Source organism: Pygoscelis adeliae, unplaced genomic scaffold (assembly GCF_000699105.1).
Source record: "Pygoscelis adeliae isolate BGI_AS28 unplaced genomic scaffold, ASM69910v1 Scaffold278, whole genome shotgun sequence".
In the NCBI taxonomy this organism is placed as follows: Eukaryota; Metazoa; Chordata; class Aves; order Sphenisciformes; family Spheniscidae; genus Pygoscelis; species Pygoscelis adeliae.
Genome location: NW_008825411.1, coordinates 275,199 through 300,605, shown reverse-complemented (window position 1 = coordinate 300,605; position 25,407 = coordinate 275,199). Strand labels below are relative to the sequence as shown.

At 41.2% G+C, this 25,407-nt stretch overlaps 1 protein-coding gene across 1 annotated transcript in view; it reads left to right on the top strand.

The window, feature by feature from the left end:
• ITPR1 (inositol 1,4,5-trisphosphate receptor, type 1) overlaps positions 1 to 25,407 on the top strand; it is a 166,336-nt gene that overhangs the window by 11,035 nt on the left and 129,894 nt on the right. The window contains exon 3 of the mRNA XM_009330621.1: positions 25,242 to 25,357. Within this exon, the coding sequence (XP_009328896.1) occupies positions 25,242 to 25,357 (116 nt within the window). The remainder of the gene's footprint in view (positions 1 to 25,241; positions 25,358 to 25,407) is intronic.

The following is a 25,407-nucleotide window of genomic DNA, read 5'->3' as shown; positions in this document are numbered from 1 at the left end:
CGATGTGCTTTGCTGAAACAGTGGATAAATGATTGGCTAAATAATTATTGGTTTAATTGAGATGGTTTAGCGTGGTTTTACTGTGTCCTAGTTGACGGGGTACCAAGACCAGAATGGGAAAGGTCTGTATGGCACAGATTACACGACTGACTGTTTCACTTGCTGTTAAAATGTTGTTGATACTGAACAAGAGGAGGAGACAGGTCTGTTTGGGATACAAGGCACAGGCTGTGAAGATTGGCTAGGCTGTGTTTGCATGCTGGTCTGTGCTGAGAGTACTGTGGTCAAACAGCTATCTGCCAACTTCTGGTTTTAAAGTGCTTTCATCTTGGATGTTTTGCATCTAGATGAAGGCAGAGCAAAGCCCCTTTGAAATAGAAAGTTGGCCATTAATATGCGTAACTGGAATGCTGTATGAAAAATGCAATCTGTTGGTTAAGGTACTGCAAAAGAATGAGGGGGGACTTAGTTGAACTCCTAGTATGAAGTTTTATGATCTGTGTGCTTCGTTTGCCCATCTGAAAAATGTGGGCAGTAATTCTGTACTGATGAGACATACTATACAGGACAACAGGGGAAGTGTGCTGGTGTAGTGACCATGTCCTGAAAATGAAGAAATAAGCAAAGTGCTGGTTTGAATGTTCATTCTTTCTCAACAGCTCTCACAGGTCTGAGCTTTTTCCCCTGTGGAAAGTTCAGGGTGTTTCAGGTAGGATCAAGGGAGGGACTGCCAAAAAGCAGTGCTTAGCTATTAAGTAGAACAGTACTGTTAATAAACCTAGCCCCAACCTTGTAGACAAAAGAATACTGTGGCTTTGTTGCCATAGTTTCAGTGCAAAATCTGACCTTAGCTACAATAACATTCGGTTAGAAAGAACTAGCTAATCAGTTTTCTAAAATTAGTGTGTCCCCTAGTACATAAGCCAGTATGAACAGGATATTTAATGAAATATTATACTTAGACACAAGAGCCCAAGGGAGTGAAATGCCTTGATGAATTGTGGGGGTGGGGTGACATTGGTGCATATCTTTTAATATAGCAAAGTTATTAAAATTTGTGGCTTGCTTAATATTTAGGGTAGCTCAACTGTTGTGTTCTGTGCACTCAATCTACTTTGCTCTGTTCCTTTTAAAAGCTCTCAGAGTCTGTTCTGTAAGCTGGGAAGACTGAGATGCTGGTGAGTCTCATCATACTAAGCACTTCCAGAGGACCTTCAAATAAACTTCAGAGCTAGTGTTGTGCTTTTTGTTAGTACAGCCTGAATGCTTTGCAGATGAAGGAGTCTTACTCATGTAGAAGGATGCAAATACTGAAGCAGATGGATAAAGTCATGAAGCTGTGGAAAAAAACTGTGAGGGAAGCAGTCTCCCAGGTATTAGGTACTGACATCTTCAGCTTTTCAGTCGTTGTCTGAAGTGTTGAGAAACTGAAAGGGGAGATTTGGAGAGGGGCTGGCTGGTAAAGTCTGGCATGTAAAATATTGCTGGCAGCCCAGAACACCTGACTTGAGAGTGCATTTATTATGCCTGAGGCTCCCTGACCTAGCCTTGGGTGAGATTTTATCAAACTGGTAACCTAGAGTGAAAGATTGTTTCTTGGCAGTATGGGAACTGTGATGAATTATCAGGTTTTCTTATGTGCAAGTTGGTTATTTGGGTATTAATATAAGAAAGATATGTACTATGCAAACTGGGGGAGGCGGCTAGGTGAGCTATCTGTTACTCACTTCTGTTTGAAATTTAAGTTCTCATTCAGCCCGCTCAGTGTTTCTGGCTGAACTGTATTGCCCGTGTAGCTTTCTGGAGTCACCAACGTGCTGAATTTTTCTCACTGTAGGTCGTGAATGGTAGCTTGCAGCTAAGGAAACTGAACTGCCTTCTCTCCAAATCTGATGTACAGGATCATGCTAGTGAAACACAGCTTTGCTGGCAGTACCAAGACGAGAGCCTTTATCATCCAGCTCTCCATCCCGACTTGCCTGCTGTATCGCGCAGTGATGAGCAATGTTCCCTTACTGCTTGATGCTTGAGAGATACCAAATGCATGGGAAGAAGTTTTAGACAAGGAGCATCTAAATGATGCTTTGCAATTCGGTATTAGCTTTTGTTGTTTCTGTCAGCCAGAGTGAGCTACTGATGAATCCTCACTTCTTCTGACAGTGCTTTGCAGTTAAGGTTAAAAGTATCTGTAAATAGTCAAAAGCAACTGTAATTCACTTAGTGAATTCCCTGAGTCTTAGCTTTGGACTGTCCTGGATATGTAGAAGCACAAACATTTGGTGACAAATGCAGTGGAGTTTTATTCAGAAAAACGTTTTTCACCTTGAATGCACTGACACTTGCATAGCTGAGCTGTCAAGCAGATCTTGGCTCTCTTGGTTTTGCTTCTGCGACATGTAGCTTATGATTCCTGATACAGCATGCAGTCACGGGAAGGTGTGATCCATATTCTTGGGTCTTCCAATTCAGATTCAGATTAGCATGTTTGTGCTTCAGGGTTTGCTTTTTTTCTGCCTTGTAAACCCAGCTGCCTTCCCTGGTAAACTTGAGGAAACCATACCCAGCTTTTACTTTGGCAGAGGTATGAACGGTATTCTCAAGTTTTTTCCCTTTTACATTTTTGTGTGACCAAATTTGATTTCCTATTGCCCCTTGACTTGGTGTGATCATGCATGGGGTGTTTCATTTTTCAATGGGAGCAGATAAGTGTGGTGTGACCCTCCTGAGGACCTTGTGTGTGTCTTAACTCTTCAGAGAGTCTGTTCTGTAGGTTCTCACTTCTCTGTTGCTTTTAGGATGGAGTGAAGTTGTGTGCTGTGTGTAGTAGCAGTAAGTTATACTAAAAGCTTAGATTATTTTACTTTACCTAAAAAATAAGGCTTTATATTTTGCAAGGACTTACAGTTCAAAAATATTTTCAATTTAGGTCATTTACTTAGGAACACAAGATATGCAACTTAAATATGCTAGGTACCTGTACTGAGGAGGTCTTAAAGGTACTGTGTCCAAGTGCCACGTGGAAGTCATTAGTGAAAGAGGAACCCAGCCTCAGCCCAGAAGTTAAATAATCTCACTTCTCATTTTCTGGGTAGCCTGTTCTTCACTGAGCAAGAGTCCTGACTGAAGTGGTGGTATCTCCTCGGCTCTAAGCTCAGAGAAGTAATGCTGTAAGTACTTCTGTTTGGGAGCAGTCAGAAGAAAAACGGTGAGGCTTCCAGCGTAGCCAGCCGTAAAAATGTGCTGTTATGAAAGCCAGACCTTGCCAATTGTCTTCACTGAGCAGTCTGTGACACTTGCATCTTCCTCCGTTCCCACATTGCTGCTGGAGATTGAATACCCTGTCCTTCTCATTGCAGAATTTGGATTCATCTTTCAAGATGAAGTATAGTACTTAATGTGTCAACACCTGAGTGTGATTTCTTCTCTTCAATTATTGATGCATTAATAGCACCTCCAGCCGAGTTCTTCACATTGCTGGGTGGAGAGCAAGTTGCCAGTGCTAATCTGTCAAGCTCCTTGTGATTTGGGACCTGTCTGTAAAAATCTCCAGTCTTTCCTGTGTAACTTTAAAGTTTGTGATCCAAATGCTAGGAAAAAAGTGAGTTGTTGGTGAAGGTTCTTGATTCTGAAAACTGCATTGCATTTTTTGCGATCCAGAAAGGAATTTGCTGCTTTGAGGTCTGTCTTGAAAAGCACCTACTCGTTCTTTAGGAATAAACTGGAACATATCAGTTTGCTTCCTTGCTTGACAACTGACTGGCTGAGGTAGGGAGTTGCAAAAATCCCGGATTAGCATTTAGTGGCCCCTAACAAAAGCAACCGGTATAAAGAAGCCTTGTGTTCGTATCTATGCTGATTTTTCTCATTTGCTTTTTTTTAAAAAAAAAAAGTTGGCATATGTAGGAGGCTGTTTCTTATGCACTGCGCTTGCCTCTTAAACTCCTGACTTTGTGGCCATAGCAAAGGACAAAATGCACGTGGTGTTTGGGGTAATCTTGTGAAGCTCAGGTGGAGGCTTTCTGCCAACTGGTAACAGAGCCATTTGTGCTGGTCTGGATGCAGCCTAGCAGAGATGCTGAGAAATCTGAGCTCGGTAGCTCTTATTAAATACTGTTACCTTGCTGTGAAAGTCAAAGCATTTAGGTTGGCATGTCTCGTGAATGTTTCAAACACTAGAATAGCCATTACAGATTGACTGACACTAAGTGCAGTGTTCCTCAAAAATTTTATTCTAATGAACAACTTATTATTCAGTCAAGTAAGAGTGGTGCTTATATGTTAGGACTAATACTTCCTTCCTACCTAATTTGTGAAAATAATCAGTACTGAGTTCTCGGTGTTGGCAATTTTCATCTGTTTTGATTATATAATAATCAGAAGTTCAGTGAAAACATAACTCCTTGTGTTTTGGTTGAAGAGTCTTTCTGTAGCTCTGTCAGATTTTTAGAATAAGAAGTCACCTCCAAGCTCTACTGACAGTGGAGAAATCGTGACATTGCTAGCAGACGCTGCGGCAAGATCCTCTCCTTTAACTAGAACAGATTATCTCCGAGTCAGATTTTATTAAGGATACAGAAAGCTTTGCTATGCAAAAGCAATCTGGTAGCACTTAGACCTTGTATTAAGTGAATGTCAGCCCTTTTATTTGTCGAGGTTAAAAATTATACAAGGAAATAATAAACACAGAACTTGTAGGCATGAGGAAGTGAGAGAGCTGGATGAGGGAACAGCCATCCTGAAAAGGAAAAAATCTTAGCTATCTCTATAAAAATCCTTCCCCCCACTTCAGAGCTGTGCGTGATCTCCAGCCAGCACCAGTTAACTTTGAACAACCCCGCAGGCCCTGGCAGTCTCTAGGACTGGGGTGTGGGCTCAGTACAAAAGGACTTGTTTGTGTTAGGGATTCCAGTCCATGACTGCTCCTTATGCCATATAGCTACGTTTTATTTTTGAAGAAACAAGAATAAATCTTAGTATTATTAGAATGTAACCGGTACCTATGTGGAAAGAGGAAAAGTTTAATCCCTTCGCTGCAAAGCTCTGAAATGAAGTTGTTAGAGCCTGATGATGCTGGGATACTGAATGTGACCAGAGCGAGAGAGGATTGAGCTGGGTTTTTAGTTGAGTGTTTTTCAAAACATCCTCAAAAAGCCCAACTTTCAGCACTGATCTGGCCAATGCTCCACCAGTCCAGCCTGGAAGTTTGGATTAGTCAGCACCAAAGACTTCAGAGAAAGGCTGAGGAACCAGATGGTGGGTTTGTGGTGTCGCTGGGTCACGAACGGCACAGCACAGACGGAGATGTCTTTCTCAGCTACTGCATTTTTCTGTTAATTTAACTAGATGTTCTTGTCAGAAGCATTCAGGTGCCTTTGAGTTCTTGCTCATGTCTTAACATGAACGTTAAGCAAAGGCGCTTTTTGGAGCGTATACATACATACAACTTTTTGGGGGGTTGTGTTGACTTATTTAGTTCTGTCCTTCAGAAATGCATGTTACGTATTGATTAAAAAGCAAGTAATTATCTGTACCCATGTGATAACAATGAAGTGACACTAAAAGGTGATAAGAACTAGAGTAACTCAATTACCAAGTTTTTCTGGGAAACAAAAATTGTACCTTATGTGGTTGCTGTAAGAGCATTTAGCTATGGAAACAGGACGGTGACTGCATGCCCCGCATGTGCTCAGTACTGAGCAATCCATAGGAGAATAATCTTTCCCTGCTGCAAAGTACATACTCTAAATAGGAATGACAGCACCCTACGAGCTAGTGTCTTGGGGATCGGAAGGTAAAGTCTGAAGGCAATATAGATTTTATGGATAATTCTTGGTTATCATTGACAGGTTTTAAAATAAGCTAAGAATTTGTATCCTCCCACTCCTTGTCAGGCAGATGGCCTTGGTCATGGAGAATGACAAGGAGGAGAAGATCCTTCAAATATGATCTACAAGCTTTAATTTCAAATATATTTTTTTTCATATGCTCTGTCATGTGCTTAAAGTTTTTGTGTTTTGTGGGGACTTGGGAGTCTTGACAGATGACAATTCTGCATTGGGATCAGAATTTGTCTGCAGAGAACTCTTTGGAATTTAACAGCTTATTTGTCTTACAGTCTCCTTACAGGTTGGCTTGTGTGTGTATGTGTGTATATACATAAAAATAAAAAGAAAAATTGCAAGAGAAGGGAGTACACTATATATAGGGGATTTTATATTTAAATGTAGTAGCTTTTGTGCTGAATGTCCACTAATATTTCAAATCAGCTTCTTTTAACCTTAATATTATGCTTGACGTTTAATTTATAGTTTTTATCTGATGCAAAAATTGAGAGGGTGTCTTCGTATTTACTTGTGTTTAGTATTTAGCTGAAGTTACCTTGAAAGGTCAGCAGCCATCACCATAGCTTTTTGGTCTTCACAATCCTCAATGCTAAACAGTAGTTCTGAGGACCTCGAAGGCATATGGGTAGCAGAGAAAGCCATAAAGGGAACAAACGTGAGTAATTAGTGCTTTGCCTCTATGAAATGTCCGACTGAGGGGAAACCCTGCAGCTGTGTTGAGACTAAACTCATTTCAGTCTGTGTGAACTTGGCCTGAGGAATGACTTCAGACCAACCCTCCAGTGGCAGTCAAATTTATCAAGGACCATGAGGAAGCTGCCCTTAAAACGGGGTAGTGTTTTTGGATGAGTGTTGAGTTGGGGTAGGGGAATTGAGATAGAAGTGATGGCAGGCATAGCAGTGCGTTTCCAGAGGGGTACCACAACTCATTTGTGCTGCCTCTGCACCCCAAGCCAGCATCCGTTAAATGGGAAGCAAGAAGGATGGGGGAGAGGGAGCAGCGCAAGGGAGAGAGGAAAGCCTTTTGCAGGCTTTTGGGAAGATGGGGAGTTCATATGGGATTCTTATTCTTTACGTTGGTGAGAATAGCTGAATGTTCAGAATAAAACTGAATAAAATATTTTATTCTTGTAACTTCTCCAAGAAACCTTTATTGAAAAGAATATGAAAATATTGAAGTTTTTCATTTTCTGAAGTTCAAAAGAAAAAAGAAACGCAAACCAAAACTGGGGAAAACTGTAAAACTTGGAAAAAAAATTGTGAGAAAAATTTCAGACATTTTTTGGGGGGGAGGGGATTTCTGTTTGCAGAAATTTATTTATTTCAGCTTTCTGTGTTAAAGCTTTCATAACTGATAGCTTGCAACGTCTGTGCTGTATTAAGGATCTTTGTGATCCTGAAGTTTGTTCCTGCCTAAAATGTGTCTGCCTGATAACTGGGAAGGGATTGAGTGGAGCTGTTTGCTTCTTATGCAAAATTAATTCCCTCTTGCTGTACCTTGCTTTCCCTTCAGGTACTCCCAGTGTTTACATTTTCTGTTCTCTTTATTGTACCTTTTCTGTGCAGAAACTACTGGATTTGTTTGTCTGCTCTGTGTTTTTGTAAATATTGTGAGCCTGGTCATTGCTTTGGCCCTGCTGCTACCATAGCTGTAAAACCACAACTGGAAGTAGTGGGGAGGGGGTGCTAATTGTAGAGTTTGGAGAGGAGGGGGAAGACCTTGAGGTTTTACTAAAACTTCAGATCGGTCACACAAGTCCATTGCCACAGACTCTTTTGCTCGCTATGCGTGCAGAAGTGTTGAGAGTCCTGACTTAAAGAAGTACCTTTGAGACAGTGCGGTCTGAGATCCTGAACAGTTAACTACTCTGAAGAGCAGTGTGATACTCATGCAGGGTTTAAATTATGGCTAATACAGGATTAAAGTTAAACATTATGTTGGGAACTAGACATCAAAGTTACTTGGGGGGGAAGAAAAAAGAAAAGGGGAAAAAAAGTGTCAGGAAAATGAGTTGCAGCCTTAGACTTAAAAACTCAGTAACTTTAAAAGAAGAACTTTTATCCTTCAGAGATTTTGAAGTGCTTGTCACTTAATGTTCCTTCCTTCAAGTCATGGTTAAAGGCTCATTTCAGAAAACCACAATGACTCAGCTACTTTGAGTATCTGTTCATATGTGGCTCATATTGGAAGCCCTAAGATTTTCTCCCACTGCCAAAGATGGTTTGTATTGGTGGACACTTTATTGGAAGTATCTTTTGCACTATGCTAATTTTAAGCATACTTTAAATATTTAGATTTTAAAGAAGTGTAAAGGCATAGTACCCTGGTATTGCTAAGTGGAAAGGAGAACATTTGTTTATAAATATTTATTATTTTGCAAATGCAAAGGTAAGTTTATCTAGATTTTTTTTCCACATTTGAAAGTGATTGCTCCAGAAACAGTGCTGTCTAATGTTTATTGCAGTATAGTGCTGGATTATTCTGATCTCTGCTGAAGGACCGAAAATGAGTTCCTTGGATATGTTTTGGATTGAATCAGTTAACTTGAGGAAATGAACAGTTCCTACGGTGCTTTGGCCTCTTCAGATCTGTCTGCTGGTCAGACGGTGCCTTCAGAATAGTCCATGGACATCCTTGCATGCATCAGTATGTACATCTTGTTTCCTGGTTGCGACCTCAGAAATTCTTCTGTGTTCCTCTGTACAGCACTACCTGTTCTGGAGGACAGGACCTGCCGCCTTCTGTGCTTTATGTCTTCAAGCTCTCTGCTTGGGAATGGTACGGGTGGCTTGGAGAGAGTTGGTTCTGGACAGAGCTTTTGCAGAATCAGTTGGGTGGCCTGGTGAGAGATGTTTCTGAATGCATCAAAGGGAATTTTTGAGCAAAAGCTATATAAATATACATAAAACAGAACTGGTAGATTGTACAGGAAGGAACTGTGTGAGTCTATCTTTCAGTGTGGTAGGGCTGCAATATATCTTTTTATCCGTATTTAGTGGACAGAAGCTTGAGGGTGGTAGGAGGAATAGATGATAGCAACCATGTATTTGTGGTGATTAAGAAAAGTAAGGTATTTAATGGAATAACCCTTCCATAAGACACAGTGATCTACAGGATGACTTCTTTAATAGTCTGAGAATGAGCTTTGTCAGGCAGCATCCTGTGTGGGTTTTCTGTGCTTACAAGTCTGTGGCACAACCAGCTGTCAGGTTGGCTTTTTAGATTCATATGGAGCTAGTCCAACCTCTTGATTAAAATTTATGCAACTGACTGAATTGCTGAAGTGGACATTTTGCTATGCAATGATTCTTGATTACTAGCATCATGCTGGTGCTAGATCTGAGGACACAGAAATACTCGTTTTTCTCTGTATTTCCCTGTTGGTACACAGAGGTGTTGCCATGGAGGAGAGCGTGGGGTGGGAGTAGGCAGGAACCAGCTGCTTTAGGGCCACTCTGGGAGGAAGGCTGGGGGAGGATAATGCATGAAGTCTGCTCTTGCAAACGGTCCTAGGAACTTTGCTGTCAAGTGTTGCGTGCGCTCGTTATAGAAGAGCTTTGAAGGCACTTAGGGAAGGGTAGGTCATTTAAAGAGAGGAAATCGTCCTTCCCTGCACTGCTTGGGAGAGAAGAGGTTACAGACCTAACTTGCATGGTGGACTTTAATGGGCCTTTGTTTTTAGTCAAGAGTGCCTTGGCAATCTTGTGCACCTTCATGCATTGTTTAAACAAGTAGTGCTTTTTAATGATGTGGCCCTTTAAGGGTGTGCAGTACAACTGTATTACGTTTAAAAAGTGCTTTGCAAATTTTCAATCTAGCCAGCACAAATAATTTTGCTGATAATTAAGTAATGCTCCTTTACCTGGAATTCGCTTGTGACCTGGCCAGCTGGGTTTTTTGTGTGTGTGTATATTAACATTTGTTTCTCTTCTCATGAGGTCAGGGGTTCCTGCAGTTCACTTTGGGTAGCTGTGTGCTTTTTGAGGCTAAGATTTCCCATAGCTTTGGAAGCCTTTTCCGGTTGGTCATATCCCTACAGAGCAGCAACTGACAGTGCAGGACTGGATGTAATGGTGGAATTATATGAGATAGTGTTGTTGCACTTGGATGACCCCTTCTGCTTGCTTCTGTCCATATTATCTTTTTGTAAACATAACGCAGTGGTCAGTCGTGGGGGTGACTGAGTATACAGGTCTGATAAAAAGTGCTTCTCAACTGCTCCCATGCATTAGGAAGTGGAAATCCCGAGTACCAAGAGATCAAGGAATATAGCGTGATGTGATATTCTTTCTGCATGCTTGGCTTCTCTGTCGGTGTTGCAATCATTTCGACCCATTTTTGTTACCGTTTTCCAATGATCTCTGAAAACTTTCATAAATCTACTAGACCTTACAAAATGGAGACTGCAGGGGTAATTTCTTCATCAGATTTCATTAGAATAGAGCAAAAGGGTGTTCTGTTGCTGAACTGAAGGATCCATCCTCGCTACATCACAGTGGGTATATCAGCAGTCTCAGTTAAAATATTTTTAGTAAAAAAAAAAAAGTTGATTTGTATACATAACAAGCATATGGCTTAAGGCTTCTACTCAGCAGTTATTTGGATGTATTTATTAGTAAAAGTACCACGCAGAGATGTTTGACAAGAAAAACTTGTTCTCTGGAATAAGGTTGGGGTTTATGAAGTTAATTAGTATTCCACAAGCAGCTCTCAAGTGAAGGCTGAAAGCTTTCTGATTTTAGCGGTCATTTGTGTCCCCAAACGTGGGTTGTCTGAGAGTGTGGGCTATCTGATGGCAATTTTCAAGACATGTTATGGTAAAGAAGTGGAGATAATGTGCATGAAAATTATAATATTTGGCAATGTTTGTAGTACTGTAAGTTCGTTCGGGGATGGAATACAAAAACTCTGTTATATCCTTACTCTGGCAGGTCGTGTGCTGTGACCTACCATCATGCCTCAATATTTCAATATATCCCAGCCTCAATATTTCCTTTTAAAAAATGTGATTAGTCTCACAATGTCATAGTAGCGTTTTGGCTCAGAAACTTGCTGCTCTACAGTGCACAGGATTCTCCAGTGCTTTCCTTGAGCAGCTCATCTGTTTCTCTTTAAATATTGAGTCTTTGTAGTATTGTTAACCATACTTTAACTGGCTTCACCTTGTAAGAGCCTTCAAAGCTTTTTGAATGACCAAGAGGGGAAAACTGCATATGGAAGTGCTCCTGTGCTGCCGCACCTCAGGAGGATGCCGGGCGCTAATGACCACTTAAAGTCTTTAACAGTCCTCTGTTTCTATGACAGTGGAAGATCATGGAAAAATAATTCACTGCATATGAGTTTGTACCAGCCAACAACATCTGGTGAAGTCTTGTAATCCTTCTTTCTCAAAAAAAGTTCTACATTTTACTTAATGTGTAGTGTCGCTAGTGCTCTGATCTTTAGTAACAAAATAATGGATTCGTGCCTGAATATATCTAATGTGCAGTTTGTGTATTTGAATGGAAAAGTAGCAGGCTTCTTGAATACTTTCAAAGGACAAACAGAAGACATGCTCGGTATCTTGCAGTTCACCTTCTGAAAATCCAGAGACATGGCAGACAAGTAAATTTAAACCACTGCTTCTAGTGACTTCCTTTTCATACTGTGAGTGACTTATTAAAATTGAAAGTCGATGAGGAAAGTCCCAAGTGCTCATCCAGATCTAAAAGCTCAGGAAATTACAGATAATTGCCTTTTCACATCTTTGTCACTTAGTTTTTTGTTTCGCATAATGTACATATCCTCAGGTGTTTTGAGGGGAGTTTTTGTTCTGCTTGTATCAGTTACCTTTGAATAAGGTCCAGGTATTTAATCAGTACAGTTGGCACTTTCCATGATGAAGCCTTTGGATAGCATCAGTGTCTGGGTTTCATTTACGATTTGCTGAAGTAGTTTTTATTTCTGAACTCCCAGGAAGAATCTATTTTGTGAGCATCTCTAATATCAAGAATACTTGCAATGCATCTTTCGTAACTTGTGTGTAGTTTATCGTATGAGAGTCGCTTGTTGGTTCAAGAGGCTGATGTACTTGTTTTTCCAAAAGCATGTGTTAAAATGTTGTGGCTAAAAATTATCCCTGGGGCCTACAGATGAGTAACATAGTCAAGTGCTACCTCTTATTACTGCAATTTTCCTCTGAAGTCATAAATCTAGAAAGCATTGTTTCAGACCTCCTCCATGGGAGAGCTGGCATGGGATGGTGCATTGAGTGCTCTTGTAGCTGTCGGTGCCAAGGGCCATTTTTTAGTGGTTGAAAACAGCAACTGGCACCGTAACAGGTGAAACGACACCGTTCAGATGTCACTGTTGATGTAGTTCTTGTGAGCTCCTGTTAAATTTACAGCAGAGCAGGAGAGGGCTGGAGTAATTTTTAAAATGCTCCGTCACGTCTGTGAAACCGGCGGGGTTAGGTCCTGCCTCTGAATGCTGTGTGATCCGTGTTTGAGTGGGGCTGCCTGGACGGTGAGTCGCTGTTTCAGGCTGTCCTGGCTTCCCCCCACCAAAGGATTTCATCTGCCTGCACCGTTGCCCCGTTCCACTCTGCAGATCAGCAGTTGCAAATCGATATTGTCAAATCTATTGGATATAATTGGGTTTGTTTAGTTGCTTCTGCTGTTTCTCAATGCCAAGATCTTGTGTAGAAAAGGAAAATTAATCTGAAACCTGAAATCCTGAAAGTCAGGGCATAAACCTGATATAGATCTGGAAGTAGAGGCTGGACCACCTGACAGAACCAGAAAACAGTTCTAATACAATTATGATACAAATAATAATTGAAGAAAAAGACAGTGATTGAAACAAATGAAGGAAGAGAAGGGACAGGAGCAGGTAATGTTAAAAGAGGGCTTCAGTGCATTTTCCTGAACTGGGAAGGTTATTGCTGCTTTGAGGCTACTGACGAAGGTGGTATTTGTGATCCGAGATGACTATCTCTGCTGACTCTGTGCAGATACGAGTGTAGGATGTGTTCAGACAGTGATGCAGCTGGTGTTACTTAATAGCTCTCACCAGCCCATCCATCACTTTTGAATCCAGCTTTCTTCCGCACTGATTGACATGTTATCATTATGTCAATAAGGCAGCTTGAAAGATGGCTTAAAACATTGAAAATACCTAATTGTCGTTCTTTATGGAAAAGGAAATTTTTTAAATGGATGTAGCGCTAAGTGGTTTGAATACATTTATTTTCTCTAGACTTTTCAGAAACACACAGTAGGGATGTATGTTGTGGTGGCAACTGGTCGTGCCTTGAGGGCGAGATGGTAATGCACAGTCCTTTTTGGTGCTTCCCTTGGCAATGCAAATGCCTTGATGCATTGTTGTTATGGTCCAAGGCTTCACTACAGTTCCATCACAAGGATCAATTAAAGGCTGGGAAAATGCATGAGTCTCAGCGTTAAGGAGAAACTTTATCAGTGCTGTAGTGATAGCTAGGTAAAGGTTTAATAATCGCTTTTTCCTCCTCCTGTTTTTCAGTTGATTATGCGTTGCTGTGAAGGCCTTCCAACTGTGACTGTCAAATGCCACACTAATGTACAGATTTGCTCATCTTTTTGCAGCTGGCAGGAGGGGGGACTGAAATGAATGGATATGTTGATTCACACGCACTGTGAGAAGGCAACAATTAATAGGCTTTGAAATTCAATGACTGGTAAATATTGTGTTCTTGAAGGTGAATTGGCTTAGGAAGCAAGCAGCATTCAGGAATGAATGCGCAGGTGGATACTCCTTGCTCGGCTTTGGTGGAGTGCTGGTGTGACTGCTGAAGAGAGGGAGTGCAAATTTAGAAAGCCAAGTATTGCAAAAGTGGAGCACCTGAGAGCGTGGGGCAGGGGAGCTCCTGCTTCGGGTGGTGCAGCTCTTGTGGCAGAGGGATAAGAAGACTTGAGGTCCATCGCTTGCATGTTCTTACAGTGGTATCAGCATAATGGCTTTTTTTGGTTCCTCTTGTCTCAAGGGTTTTAGGGAAACAAGGCAGGCGTTGCATATGAAATTATAGCACCTAAAAACAAACTTCTTGGTCTGCTTAATCGTTGGACAAGAAGTTAAAGAAATGAAACCGATGGTTTCCTCTGCAGGTATGTGTTAACTCCTCAATTTATTGTATGAAGTTCTGGTGTTACTGTTGCAGGCTGTTACAGTTTGTTCTCCAGGGACATAATTGGTTGTGGTAAACCGAAGAGTCCTGCAAGCTGCTGTGTCCATTGGGAAAATAGACACCAAGTTAACAGAGAGTGTTTGTTTCTGCAAAAGGCTTACGCTTGGAGTCTGTATGAAACATCCCTTAGAGATGGATGATAGCGTGTTCCACTTTTTTTCTGGAAGATAATGAAGTAGTAGAGCAGGCTAAAACAAATTGAACGAGATCTGTGGGTTTGGGGGGGGAGTTAAAGAAAAACCAGGTCTGTCTCTTTTGAAGTTGAAAAATGAAAAATATTCTCTTAAGCAACTATACAGCTGTGCTTGTCCTCATCCAGTAGCATATCAGCAGCTTTGTACAGCAGGGTGAAATGTGTGTCAATCTAGAATACACAGTGCATTTTTAGGATTTGGATTTTTGGTTTTGCATGCTCACTGCATGCAGGTGCCAAGCACTTCAGGTGATGGTAAGTGCCCCATCAGTGTCTCTTTCCACGCATAATGTATGGTGATTCTGTTGCCTATTTAGAATGACGGCATTGCATTGCATTAAAAAAAATAAACCACCCTCTAGTAAGAATGTGCTGTCGGCTCCTGCCGGTTGGGATAAATGCCTTCAGGCCTCTGCTGGCAGGCTCTGCTTCCGCTCGTGGTCACTGAACATTTGTTCTTCCCATTTGCAATCCGGTCTAGTGAAGCTGGCTTATTCACATTTCTATTATCCAGCTGTCTGGCTTTTTTAATACAGCATGGCTTTGCTGCTTTGGCTTCCAGCTCTCGCTTGCCTTATTTGGTAAAGCAGTGCTCTTTAAGCTGTTCCTGGAAGGGGCTGTTTTACTTGTTTAGGGACTATTTTCCACTTTCATTTTTGAACTCTAAAGCTATAGATTGTGCTTCAGCAGCGGTGCTGGCATAGCTTAACTCTTCAGTGCTGTCAAATGGGAATATTGTGCTTTTTAGAAGTTCTTGAAGTGTTCCATTCTCTGCTGTAACACACTGGTATGCTGCTACCGACAATTTGAGCAGAGGCAATACGTGGCAGCACTTGTGTTTACAGCATATATATACCTTGTCAGCATAATCCACTTTTTAAAATGACGACCAGAGTGCGATCGTCAGTGCTAAGACTACGTTATGGAGGACCTGGCCAAATTTTAACTAGCTGCATCATTTGTTGGCGTCTTCTGTGCTCTGCTCCTGAGAAGGGGAGTGGCGTACAGCGACGGAGTGAACTTGGACGTCCGACTGAGTAGCATTGTTTGATAGGCTTCGGCAAGAGCATCTCTGGTCCCCTGCCAAAAGGATGGTGACTGTTTAAAGTAGAGAGAGGGAGAGGGCCTCAGTAAGTGAGGTGAAAGACTCAAGCCAAGCCTCGGAACAGAAAGCAAGGAATAAAGCTTTCAGACTCAGAAAACAGATGTGGACACTGGTGTTTTACTCTGTTTGTCTGGGAGTGCAGCACAATTCAGCAGCATGACTCTGCTCTATTCAACTCCAGGGTGGTGGTTCCTATAATTAAGGCAGGTCTGGGTTTTTTGCATTTATCTTTGCTTTGCTAAGCTCTTCAAATAGTGCTGCTCAAGTCCATCTATAGCCAATTTACTGGAAGTCTGAACATCCGTGTGGCAGCACACGCCTTATGGATGCTCTCTGCTACTGCCAGTGTAGCACTGGGTGTCTGCTGCCACGCTGCTGGTAACGGCATTTTTCACAGCTGGCTGTCCTCTGCAGGCTCCACAGAGAAGACAACAACATGGGAATTCACTCAGAATTACCTTGAAAATTGAAGAAACGATCTGAAAACCAGTGTTGCAGTTCAGTGGGGGCGTATGTCAAAGACTGCACTTAGTTGACTGCATCCAGGGAGCAGGAGGATGGACACATGTGGCAGTGCAATAGGAAAGGATCCGGGGATTGCAGGAATCACAGTTTGAATAGCAGTCATCGATGCTGTGCTACTACAAAAAGTGCAATTGCTGTCTTGGAATATATAAAAAGAAACATTGCTAAAAGACAAAGTAATTATTTTTTCCAATTTTACTTCCTGGCAGAGCCTCAAGTGAGGTATCTTGTTTAGTACTGCACCTCATACTTCCAGAAAGATATGAGCCAACCAGAGAAAATCCAGAGGAGGGTAATGGTCAGGCACAAGAGCGATTAGTCTTGCGTCTCGGTAGTTGTGGGACAGAGGAGCCTGCAAATACTGCTGGGAGAGGGAGGACAAGTTCTGTCCTGCATGCCCACGTGGAGAGGGAAAGAAGTAATGGGCTTAAATTGTAAAAATAAATAGGTTAGATACAGAAATAGCTGAGTGCTGGAATAGATGACTTCAGGAGATATGTCAGGAATGGAGTAGGCATAGTTAAATCTGCCTTTGGGAGGGAGGGATGAGTGAAGTAAACTTTCTAAGGGTCTGCCAGTCCTGTGAACCTGTGGTATTGGCACTGCTGCAGAAGGCAGTGGGGCCAGAGTTTGGGAAGAAACAAATAAGCTTTTCAGGCAAGGGATCCCAAGCACTTCATTAGCCTAAGAAAAAAATAACGCACTGAATTCAGTTTTATTATTTCTTCAGTTCTTCCAACCTAGACTTCAGTAATAATATCAAATATTTATTTAACTTCCCTATGTCTTATTTTTTGGCGATGTGGGTTTTCTTTAAGCCAAATGCATTTAAAAGCTGAAAATAGTTACTTGATTGAACAGCTGAAAAATTTGCCTTTTGTTTTGCGTGATGCTGTGGTGGCTCGTTTCTTATGACATGCACGCAAAACATTCTTAAATAGAAACAACTTTTATTACGCTGTTCAGTCATGTCAGCTCTGTCTAATAGCACAACCGTGTTCTTTCCATACTGCTCAACATTGACGCTTTCAGAGGGTGTTTGAAATTTGATCTTTCTTGTTCTTCCTGTGCTCGGACTGTCCGAGCTGTTCCCCGCCTCCTGTCCTCACTTCCTGACCCGTTTTGAGCAGGAACTTTATTCCGGAAAAGCAGGAACAAGTGAAGAAGCAAATGTGAAAATTAAATCCAAGGGGCGAGCAGTCGAAATAAAATTAAATGCGGCCAGTGGATCTAATGTGGCACTTTGATCTACTGCTGGCGTAAAATGCTATGGACGTACACTGAAAAGACCTGAAGATTTTGAGGAAGAATGTCCCAGGGTTCGTGTTCTGAGACTTCTGTTTTAGTGCCTCGCAGGGAGATTTATCATGGAAACTGTTAAAAGGGAGATAGTGGATGGCTTCCCGAGTTAAGAATACAGCTCTCCAGGCTGGGACAAAGGCTAAAGCCATGACAGTTTCCGTAAAAATGCTTCTGCACCTCTTATGAACATTAGTTTGTGGAATTCTTTTCATATAAAGTATGAATGCTTCTCCTTGTAGTGTGTAAAACTTCATTTTCAGTACTTGTGGAAGAGAGGGGGTTGGCCTTTGGACTTTCCTCTTGGCAAGGTTTGCCTCTAGTCCAGAATTTCTTTTCGTGCTGGACCAGAGATGGAGATGAGCTAAGACAGTAAAAATGTTCACTGAAACCAATAGCTTTCTTGAGATCCTGGGTTAGCTCAAAATAATGTGTGCAGTTGTGAACTCTTCTCTTGGATTTTTTTTTTCTTGTCTTTTTCTTTTTTCCCTCTCCTCGACATTAAGAGGGGTTTTTTTCTGGCTTGTATTTGTTACTAGTCAGGAGCCATCGTGGTGCTTTGACTTTTTCTAAAGGTTCTTGAGCTTGTTCTTAGCTTAAGTACCTTCTCTTTGTACAAATTGTCCTTTGTGTCCATAAATAAGACCTGTTCCTTAATGCTTTCGAGGTTACCTGGCATATTCACACTCCGTCCGTAACAGTTTTCTCTGAGGAATCTCAGTGTGGTGTTGTCTTCATGTCTCTCTCGTAGCCCTGTGTATTGCCCATCCAGGGACGTGTTATCCATCACGGTGCCACATCTCAGCGACAAGGAGGCTGCCAGTTTTCTTGTGTTCTTTAACCTGACCCCCCCTAGATGTCAAATGGGATAAGTTTTAGTTAAATGCATCAGTGTTTTTTTTCTTCCTACTTGTGTTGCTGTCCCTTCTGGCTTTGTGTTTTCACGAAGCATCTTCACTCAGCGTTGCTTGTACCAGAGACTGAAAAACGAATCTGGTCTTTCCTGCAAATGTTTCCTTTTGGAACTGCCTGTATATCCAGTGTCTAAATATTTCTCTCTTTTCGAGTAGCAGTTTTCTTTTTGAAGGAGACCAAAGAGGTTACATGCAGAAATAAAACAAACACTGGTGTATTCGGAACTCTTTGGTACCTAAGATGTTTACTTAAAGGTGCGTTTCTCATGTTAGTCTTTTGATAGTTTTTTGGGCACTTTGCTACCAGCATGGTCTTGAGGGCTCTGGAGGGTGTTTGCCTGTAGTGTTGTGAGTTGCCTGTGCTTTGGTTCTTAATTTACGCCGAGACATGGCAGTGTGTCCAGAGCCTCACGAGATAATTTTCCCTCCAGGTGAGGAGCTATGTGTTTGCTCTTCCTTGTTAGAATAAAGTTATCTTGCTCAGTTTCCGCTGAAGTATGGCCTTATCCCATGGTAAATTTCGGTGCATCTAAAATGCTGTGTTTATTATTGTAAAGTTACTAACAATGTTGTGTGGAGTCATATGACATTTTTGTTTTGTGTTCAAAAAGCTGTTGCTTTTTAATTAATGTTGTATTAATGAATACTGTTGATGTAATAGGCATTGATATGCAGTGTCCAGCCCTTAGGTCTATACTTTTTCACTCTCTGAAATCACTGTTGCAGTCTCCTCCCTTTGTTTGGTTTGATACATCAGCTCTAAGTTAATAACAATTACATTATTCCCGATGTTGTTACAGCTTGAAAAAACGAAGGAGCGCTTTCCATTGGTAGAACTGTGCATAAATGAGTACAATGGCAAGAGGGTGGTTACCCTCGTGTCTTGCAGATATGAATTGAGGGTGGTTATTTTAACATAAAAATAAAAATATATTTAGATCACAAATCATGCAGGCTCTCCATTTAAATGCTGGTTGCAAGGGTGATTTTTCCTCCTTTATTCTGCTTTAAACAGAAAAGCGTTGAAAGCCCTTGAAACAGGTAAGGTGAACAGCATGCAGAAGGGAGGTAACAGATTTCACAGCAGCAGAAACCTCTAATATATTTTGTCATGTAATTAGTTCAGCGTTTGAATCTTGAATGATTGGGTTGCTTTGCAGTGACATGTGCGATAGCGACAAGATCTTCGGGCTTAGAATAAAAATGCCCTTTTCACCTGCGCTTAAATTTTCCCCACTGGCGCCATGGCAGAACTGTTGGCAATGTGAGATTTTACTTCAGTCATCATCTTTAGCTGGGCTAAATGTGTACAGTTCAGGTTTGTTTTCTTGCTTGTTTTGCTGGAGCTGCGGATGGAGTGGGCTCCGCCGGGACAGCAGGTCAAGCGTTTAGTGCATCCTTACAAAATACGTATTTTGAAATGGTTTGCTGTGCTCCCAGCAAAGCTTGTTCAGTGCAAATTGAAACTGAGAGGATGTGTTCTCATCACAAAGACAGTAATTAGAGTAGGATCAGGTTCTTTTTTTTTTTTTTTCCCCCTCCCTCTTTATGGAAACGCAGGAATGATTAATAATCAACACATTTCTGTAGCCGCTTTTGTTCTACATTCTTTGAACCTCTTAGGCTGTCATCTATTCATTTTAAACCTCAGAAGGAACAAGTATAGAAATAGAGGATGTAGTAATCCAAGGGCTTCTGAGGAGGTGAAACTTGCCTGTGATTGAATATATGCATTTTGTATTATTCTATATGCCTCCTGCATGAAAATATTTCACTTAAATACACCAGAGGTCTTCATTTTGTCTTTAAATAAATAATCTCTTCATCCTGTGGAGTGTTATCATCCTTGTGAGTGTATGAAAGCTGTGCAACTTTCATAAATATAAAGTCGAGAACTTCTATTTGCAGTATCTCCATCATTGCCAGCTATGTTGCTTCTTCATCTTCTTTGCTGCTATTTTTTATACTTAAAAATAAAAAAATACTATCCTTACATTTATTCTTTACTGTGAGCAGGCTTTGGCCTTGGGGAAATATCAGGTACCTAAGTATAGAAAAGTCTGAAGAGAAACTGCTAAATTTCAACAGGGAATTGCTAATTTTTCTTTAATTTTAGTATTGCTGTGCAAAAAGGAGTTTGGTTTTTTCAAGTAACGAAGAAACAGCTGTGTTGGTGTTAAATATTCAGTGGGTTTTGTGACTTATTTAAATATCTTCATCTTTATAGATTTCCCTCATCTGAAGGTACTCTGAAGTATGATTTTTGAGAGAGAGGGAATACTTGTTCTTGACTCCTAACTTTCTCCAGTTGACATTTTGTAAAGTCTGGGTCTGTGTTTAAAAAATGAAATAATGACACACCTTTTTGTTGCCGATGAAATATTTGATGCCTGCTTTCTCTAACTGCAGAAAAGTTGGTGAAGACTTTCTACTAAATGCTTAAAATAGCCAGGGGAGATTTGGAAAAAATGATGAGTGGTGTATTACACAACCAGCCTGGCTGAAGCTAAAAGTACTTCCAGATCATTTAGAAACGAGCGTGCTAGAGAATGGCAGAGTGAGAAAAATTGCGTACTGCGACTCAAAACTGATCTGAGCTGATCTCTGACAGTAGCAAAGAGGGAAAGTTGTAATAGTGGCTGGTGTCCAGCTGTCCCCCAGCAAAGGCACCACTCAGAGCTTTGGATGTCAGCAGTGTCAGTTCAGCAACTTTCTCAGCTGTCTTCATATACCGAGGGTAGAATTGGAACGTCATCACTTAATGCCCCAAGTGGTGGGGAAACCCTCTGAAGGGAAGACTGGAATTGTTATAGGTATGTCTGAGTTTGAGTTACGTATTTCTAGGCAGCTTGTGGTGAAAGAAGGTGACTGTATCTTGGGTGGGCTCTGAAATACTCCGCTCGCTTCTCCAAATTATTCCAGCCTCTCTGAAGTTAGTGGGTATTTGCAATTTTGGAGAAGTCTTGCATTATATTTTACAATAATCTCATTAATTACATACTTAAATGCTACTTAAATTCCCATGCAACAGAGTCCATTTTAAAAAAAGAAAGAAAAAAAATCAGTCTGGTCAGGTTTTTCATTTTGCTAGGAAAGCAAAAATAACGCTTACCCCATTGAATTGAACCCGACAGGTAGAACGGGACGGGGTTAGCCAGCAAGCCAGCTGTCATGGGGCAGCACCAAAAGGGAGCTTGCTGATGTTACGATATGTGAAACAGTGATGGTCCATTACTTAAATCAGATCCTGCATCTGTGAGCCCAGATGCTGTTACCCCTTTAGAGGGACTGACTATACGATCATTTTCACTTGCCCAGCAGCAGCTTACCTGCCCCCATGCAATGTAGTTCTTGTTCACTACAGGGTGGAGGTAGAAGCACTGCAGAGGCTCAAGGTTGGCTGCAAGTTCCCATTACTGGCTGCTTTTCCAGCCTGATGTTTTAAGTTTTGCTGTTTTGGCTGATTTTTTTTTTTTTTTGCCAGGTACTTCTCCCAGATGTGCTTTTAAAGAAAGGTCTGTGTTCCTGAAAAGTGATTGGCAAAATACTGTGTTGATGGTTCAGGAAAAAAGCCCAGCCTTTTCTTTGTAAAGTTCTAGTTCCTTATGCTGTGGGAGTGTAAGGTGCCTTGGATGATGACGTTGGGAAACCTGGGGAGATGAGGATTGTCTGGGCAGAATGTAATCCCTCCTCAGGTATTAGGTGGAGACCTGTACATTGCCGTCATGGGGGGAAAAGAGAAGGGATGGATAATCAGTTGTTGGGGGCCAAATAAATTAATCAGGATGGAAGTAGAGAATCTGACTGGTTGGGCTTGGACTGGCAGGAGAGGTTGGAAGTTTGGAGACTACGACCGGGTAGGAAAGAAGCAAGGTCTAGTACAAGAGAAGGGAATGGAAAAGGAAGAAGAGAAAATTAAAAGCATGGGGTAGAAAGAATTGCAGTTGGCGTAATGTAGCTGGCAAGTTTCTCTCTTCATTGAACCCTAGAATACTTCAGAACATACAACTCTGTAGTGTTTCCAGTATCCTTGATTTTGATTATTCCTCTGTGATACTGGTACATGCAGAGGGATAACCAAACATTACTGAAACTATTTTTGTGAGCTTGAGGTGGCAGAGACCCATGTGGGGATCTAAATGTCCAAACAGTGAGAGCATTAATGTATCACATGGTGCAATTATGGTCTTACTCAGTCCACTTTATTAGATGCAAAGCAATTGCTGACAGAAGAACAGGATTTAGTTTGGAAACATTGAAATGCACATTTAATACATGTCCATATAACCTTCATTCATCATCCCTGTGCATGTGCATGATGGGTAGTATACAATTATGCAATCGCTTTTTGCTGCAGGGCCTTTGTTCGGTGTTCAGGCATGATGATGTGTCATCGTTTCATCAGCAATTACGTAGTATTTTATTTTTATACTTATTCAGTGTGCAGTTCTGCCATTTTTCACTGTATATCATGAAGATCTGAAAAGAAAATGCATTCCTTCGTGGTTAATATTCAACAAACAGTGTACAATAAGATGTAATTACTTTGCAGTAATAGCTTTATTTATCACCTTTCCCATGTGGCTAAAGCTGCTTGAATCCATGATCAGAGCAGATAACTGATTATTTCAGCTTCTTTGGCTTCATTTTGGATCTGTTAGAAATAGTCGTAACTTCCATAGTATAGTGTCTGACAAGTAGTTGGTTTATCTTACACAGTCATCACTACTGTGGGTTGCAGATTGCTGACCGTGATGGTACTTAGCTAGCACATCTCTGCATGTTGATTTTTGTAAAGATATAAGCCTATAGAATCTGGAGATCTAAAAGTCTTCCGGCCATAAGGTTCATGTAGTTTGACCCATGGTGAAACACATTCGGTACTAACCAGCCTCTGGTGGTCGTATTAAGATGAATAAGTCTAAGTTTAACTCCTCAACCATTCAAGAAACAGATTTCATAGAACAAATACTAGGAAAAAAACGTTGGGTGCTTTTCATTGTTTGTTTTAGATCTGTAGCTTTGTAACTAGGAAGAAAACCTAAGAAAAACACGTTATGGTCTTCCCTTCTTGCGTTGGACAAGGTCAAACACTTGTAGACCTCTCCCCTGTGCTACAGGGAAGAGGGGGGGTTGCTTGCAGTTAACAATTTAGAAGTTAAGCCTAACTTGACAGCTTTCTTGACTGAAAAGGATGGAAAAAAGTACACTTGCACTGTGACTAAATCTAGCATACAATTAATTCTTCTGTGCAGTTCTGTGTGCTAATTGCTGTCATTGTGTGAACTGATGGTTTAAGCAAAAATAGAAAATTTTATAGCTGGTATGTTGCTTACAATGCATAGTCTTAGCTTAAAGTGCCAGCCTGCAGTGGCTTTTTGAATCTATTCTGTGCTGTCAATCTCTGTGAATCATCTTTATGTAAATGAAAAATAACGTTGAAGAGAGCAAACCTGGGAAGTGTGGTTTGCACTTTGTTTTCCGCTCTTCTTGTTTGTTCAGAAGCTATAAGCTGGTAGTGTCAAAGTGGAGGTCATTTTTTCTGGATAGAGGCAATTAAACTTCCTTCCACATACCCTCAGCTCTTTCTCTCCTTCCCCAGTATGTGTCACTCCATTAAAGATCCCCAGTGCCATACCCAGCTCCTACTGTATCTGTTGCTGGTATACTGGGCCACCAGCTAAGCAGGCTGCAGGGATTGCTGTGGTGGTTTGGGAGCAGTTGATCAGCCCATTTGGCAGTTGGTGGCTCACTGTGAGATGAAACGACAATCTGCCACCGGTGCTTCACCCTGTTAGAAGGGGATTTAGTTTTGAAGACAGACCTTTGCCCTTCTGTGAAAGGTGTTTGATATTGCCTGGTGTGCCCTTACATCTTCGAGGATGGATTAGACAGGCAGGCAGAGCAACATCAAATAGGTCTTTTCTCTAAGAAAGGCATTAAAAGAGTGAAGGTGTCCATCTCAGATGGCATCCCGAGGTAAAATTGCCAAGGTCTGTCTCTAGCGGGGCTCAGCCCCTTCAGCACCTTTAACCTCTGGCAGAGCTGAAATAACTCGTCTTCAAAGTGGGGCTTTTCCCTTTTTGGTTGACATGCATCCAATGTGTCTATTAGCAAGGTAGCCCATAAGCAGCTGTGCTTTTCAGACAGCAAAGATAAAACCCCCAGGTAGGTCTCTCCTCAGCTTGCTGCTTCCCAAATCGCAGTGCTTGCCTGTAAGAATACACCAGGAGCCTTGAGAAATACCATGTGAATTAGAAGCCTGGAGTCTTACATCCATGCCATTGCCAAAGAGGCACTGGGAACAGCCTTCTGGCTTTTTTGGCACTTTGTTTAAACTTCTAAGCTGCTACTTTAGGCACTGTCTTTGAATAGCTTAATTTTTTTTTTTTTTGCGTGTTCAGTTGCTTAGCAACAGAGAAGAGGAAAAATAGTAAACGCAACTAATTTGGTTTTATTACTGATAAGTTAGCATCTCTTTAATATAAAAATGTATTTTTAGTAAGACTAATGAGCTGTAATTCCTGGCGTTTGCCAGGCAGAATGTTAAATAAACAGTGTCAATGGACTGGGTAAAGAACCCGACACCCCGAGGGGTTTGCTGTTACCTGGAACTATGCTTTGAATGTCTGTGGTTGTGCATGCTATTGTTTGGGGGTATTTTATGCTGCTGCTACTTTATTAGGCAAGTTTCTCCAATTCTTTGTGCCTCATTTTCCCTAACAATAGAAGGGACTTGATTTAAAAACTGAACAAACAACAACAAAAAACCCCAAACCAAAACCACCCAACCTAACATTAATTGCTTGAAGTAGCGTACCTGCTAAAGTAGAAAAACAAAAAGTTGTGTGTCAAATGGATCTGTTTGCCTGGGAAAGCATTGAAACGTGTTACCATTTTAGTATGGTAGCGTTTTTGACTGGGACAAGTTATAAATTTTCTGGTCTTGCATCACATGTTTGGCAGCAACAGTTAATTTTTATCATTCATGGGGCAACATTCCTGTTGCTCAAAAAAGCATTTGTCTGATCAAGAGCTTTTTGGAATTTGTTTATAAACCTTTCCTTGCTGCTGGAATATTTGGACAATGTTAGCAGCAAAAATCCAGATAATTACAAATGGTTGAAGAAATCTCTCTGCTTATTTTGTCTGTTTTTATAGATTGCCTGTTCAAACTATGTCCGATGAACCGGTACTCTGCTCAAAAGCAGTTCTGGAAAGCAGCAAAGCCAGGAGCTAACAGCACAACAGATGCCGTGCTACTCAATAAACTGCACGTAAGTATTCATGTTTGGGCTGCTGTTGTTCATCAACACTCTCATCCATA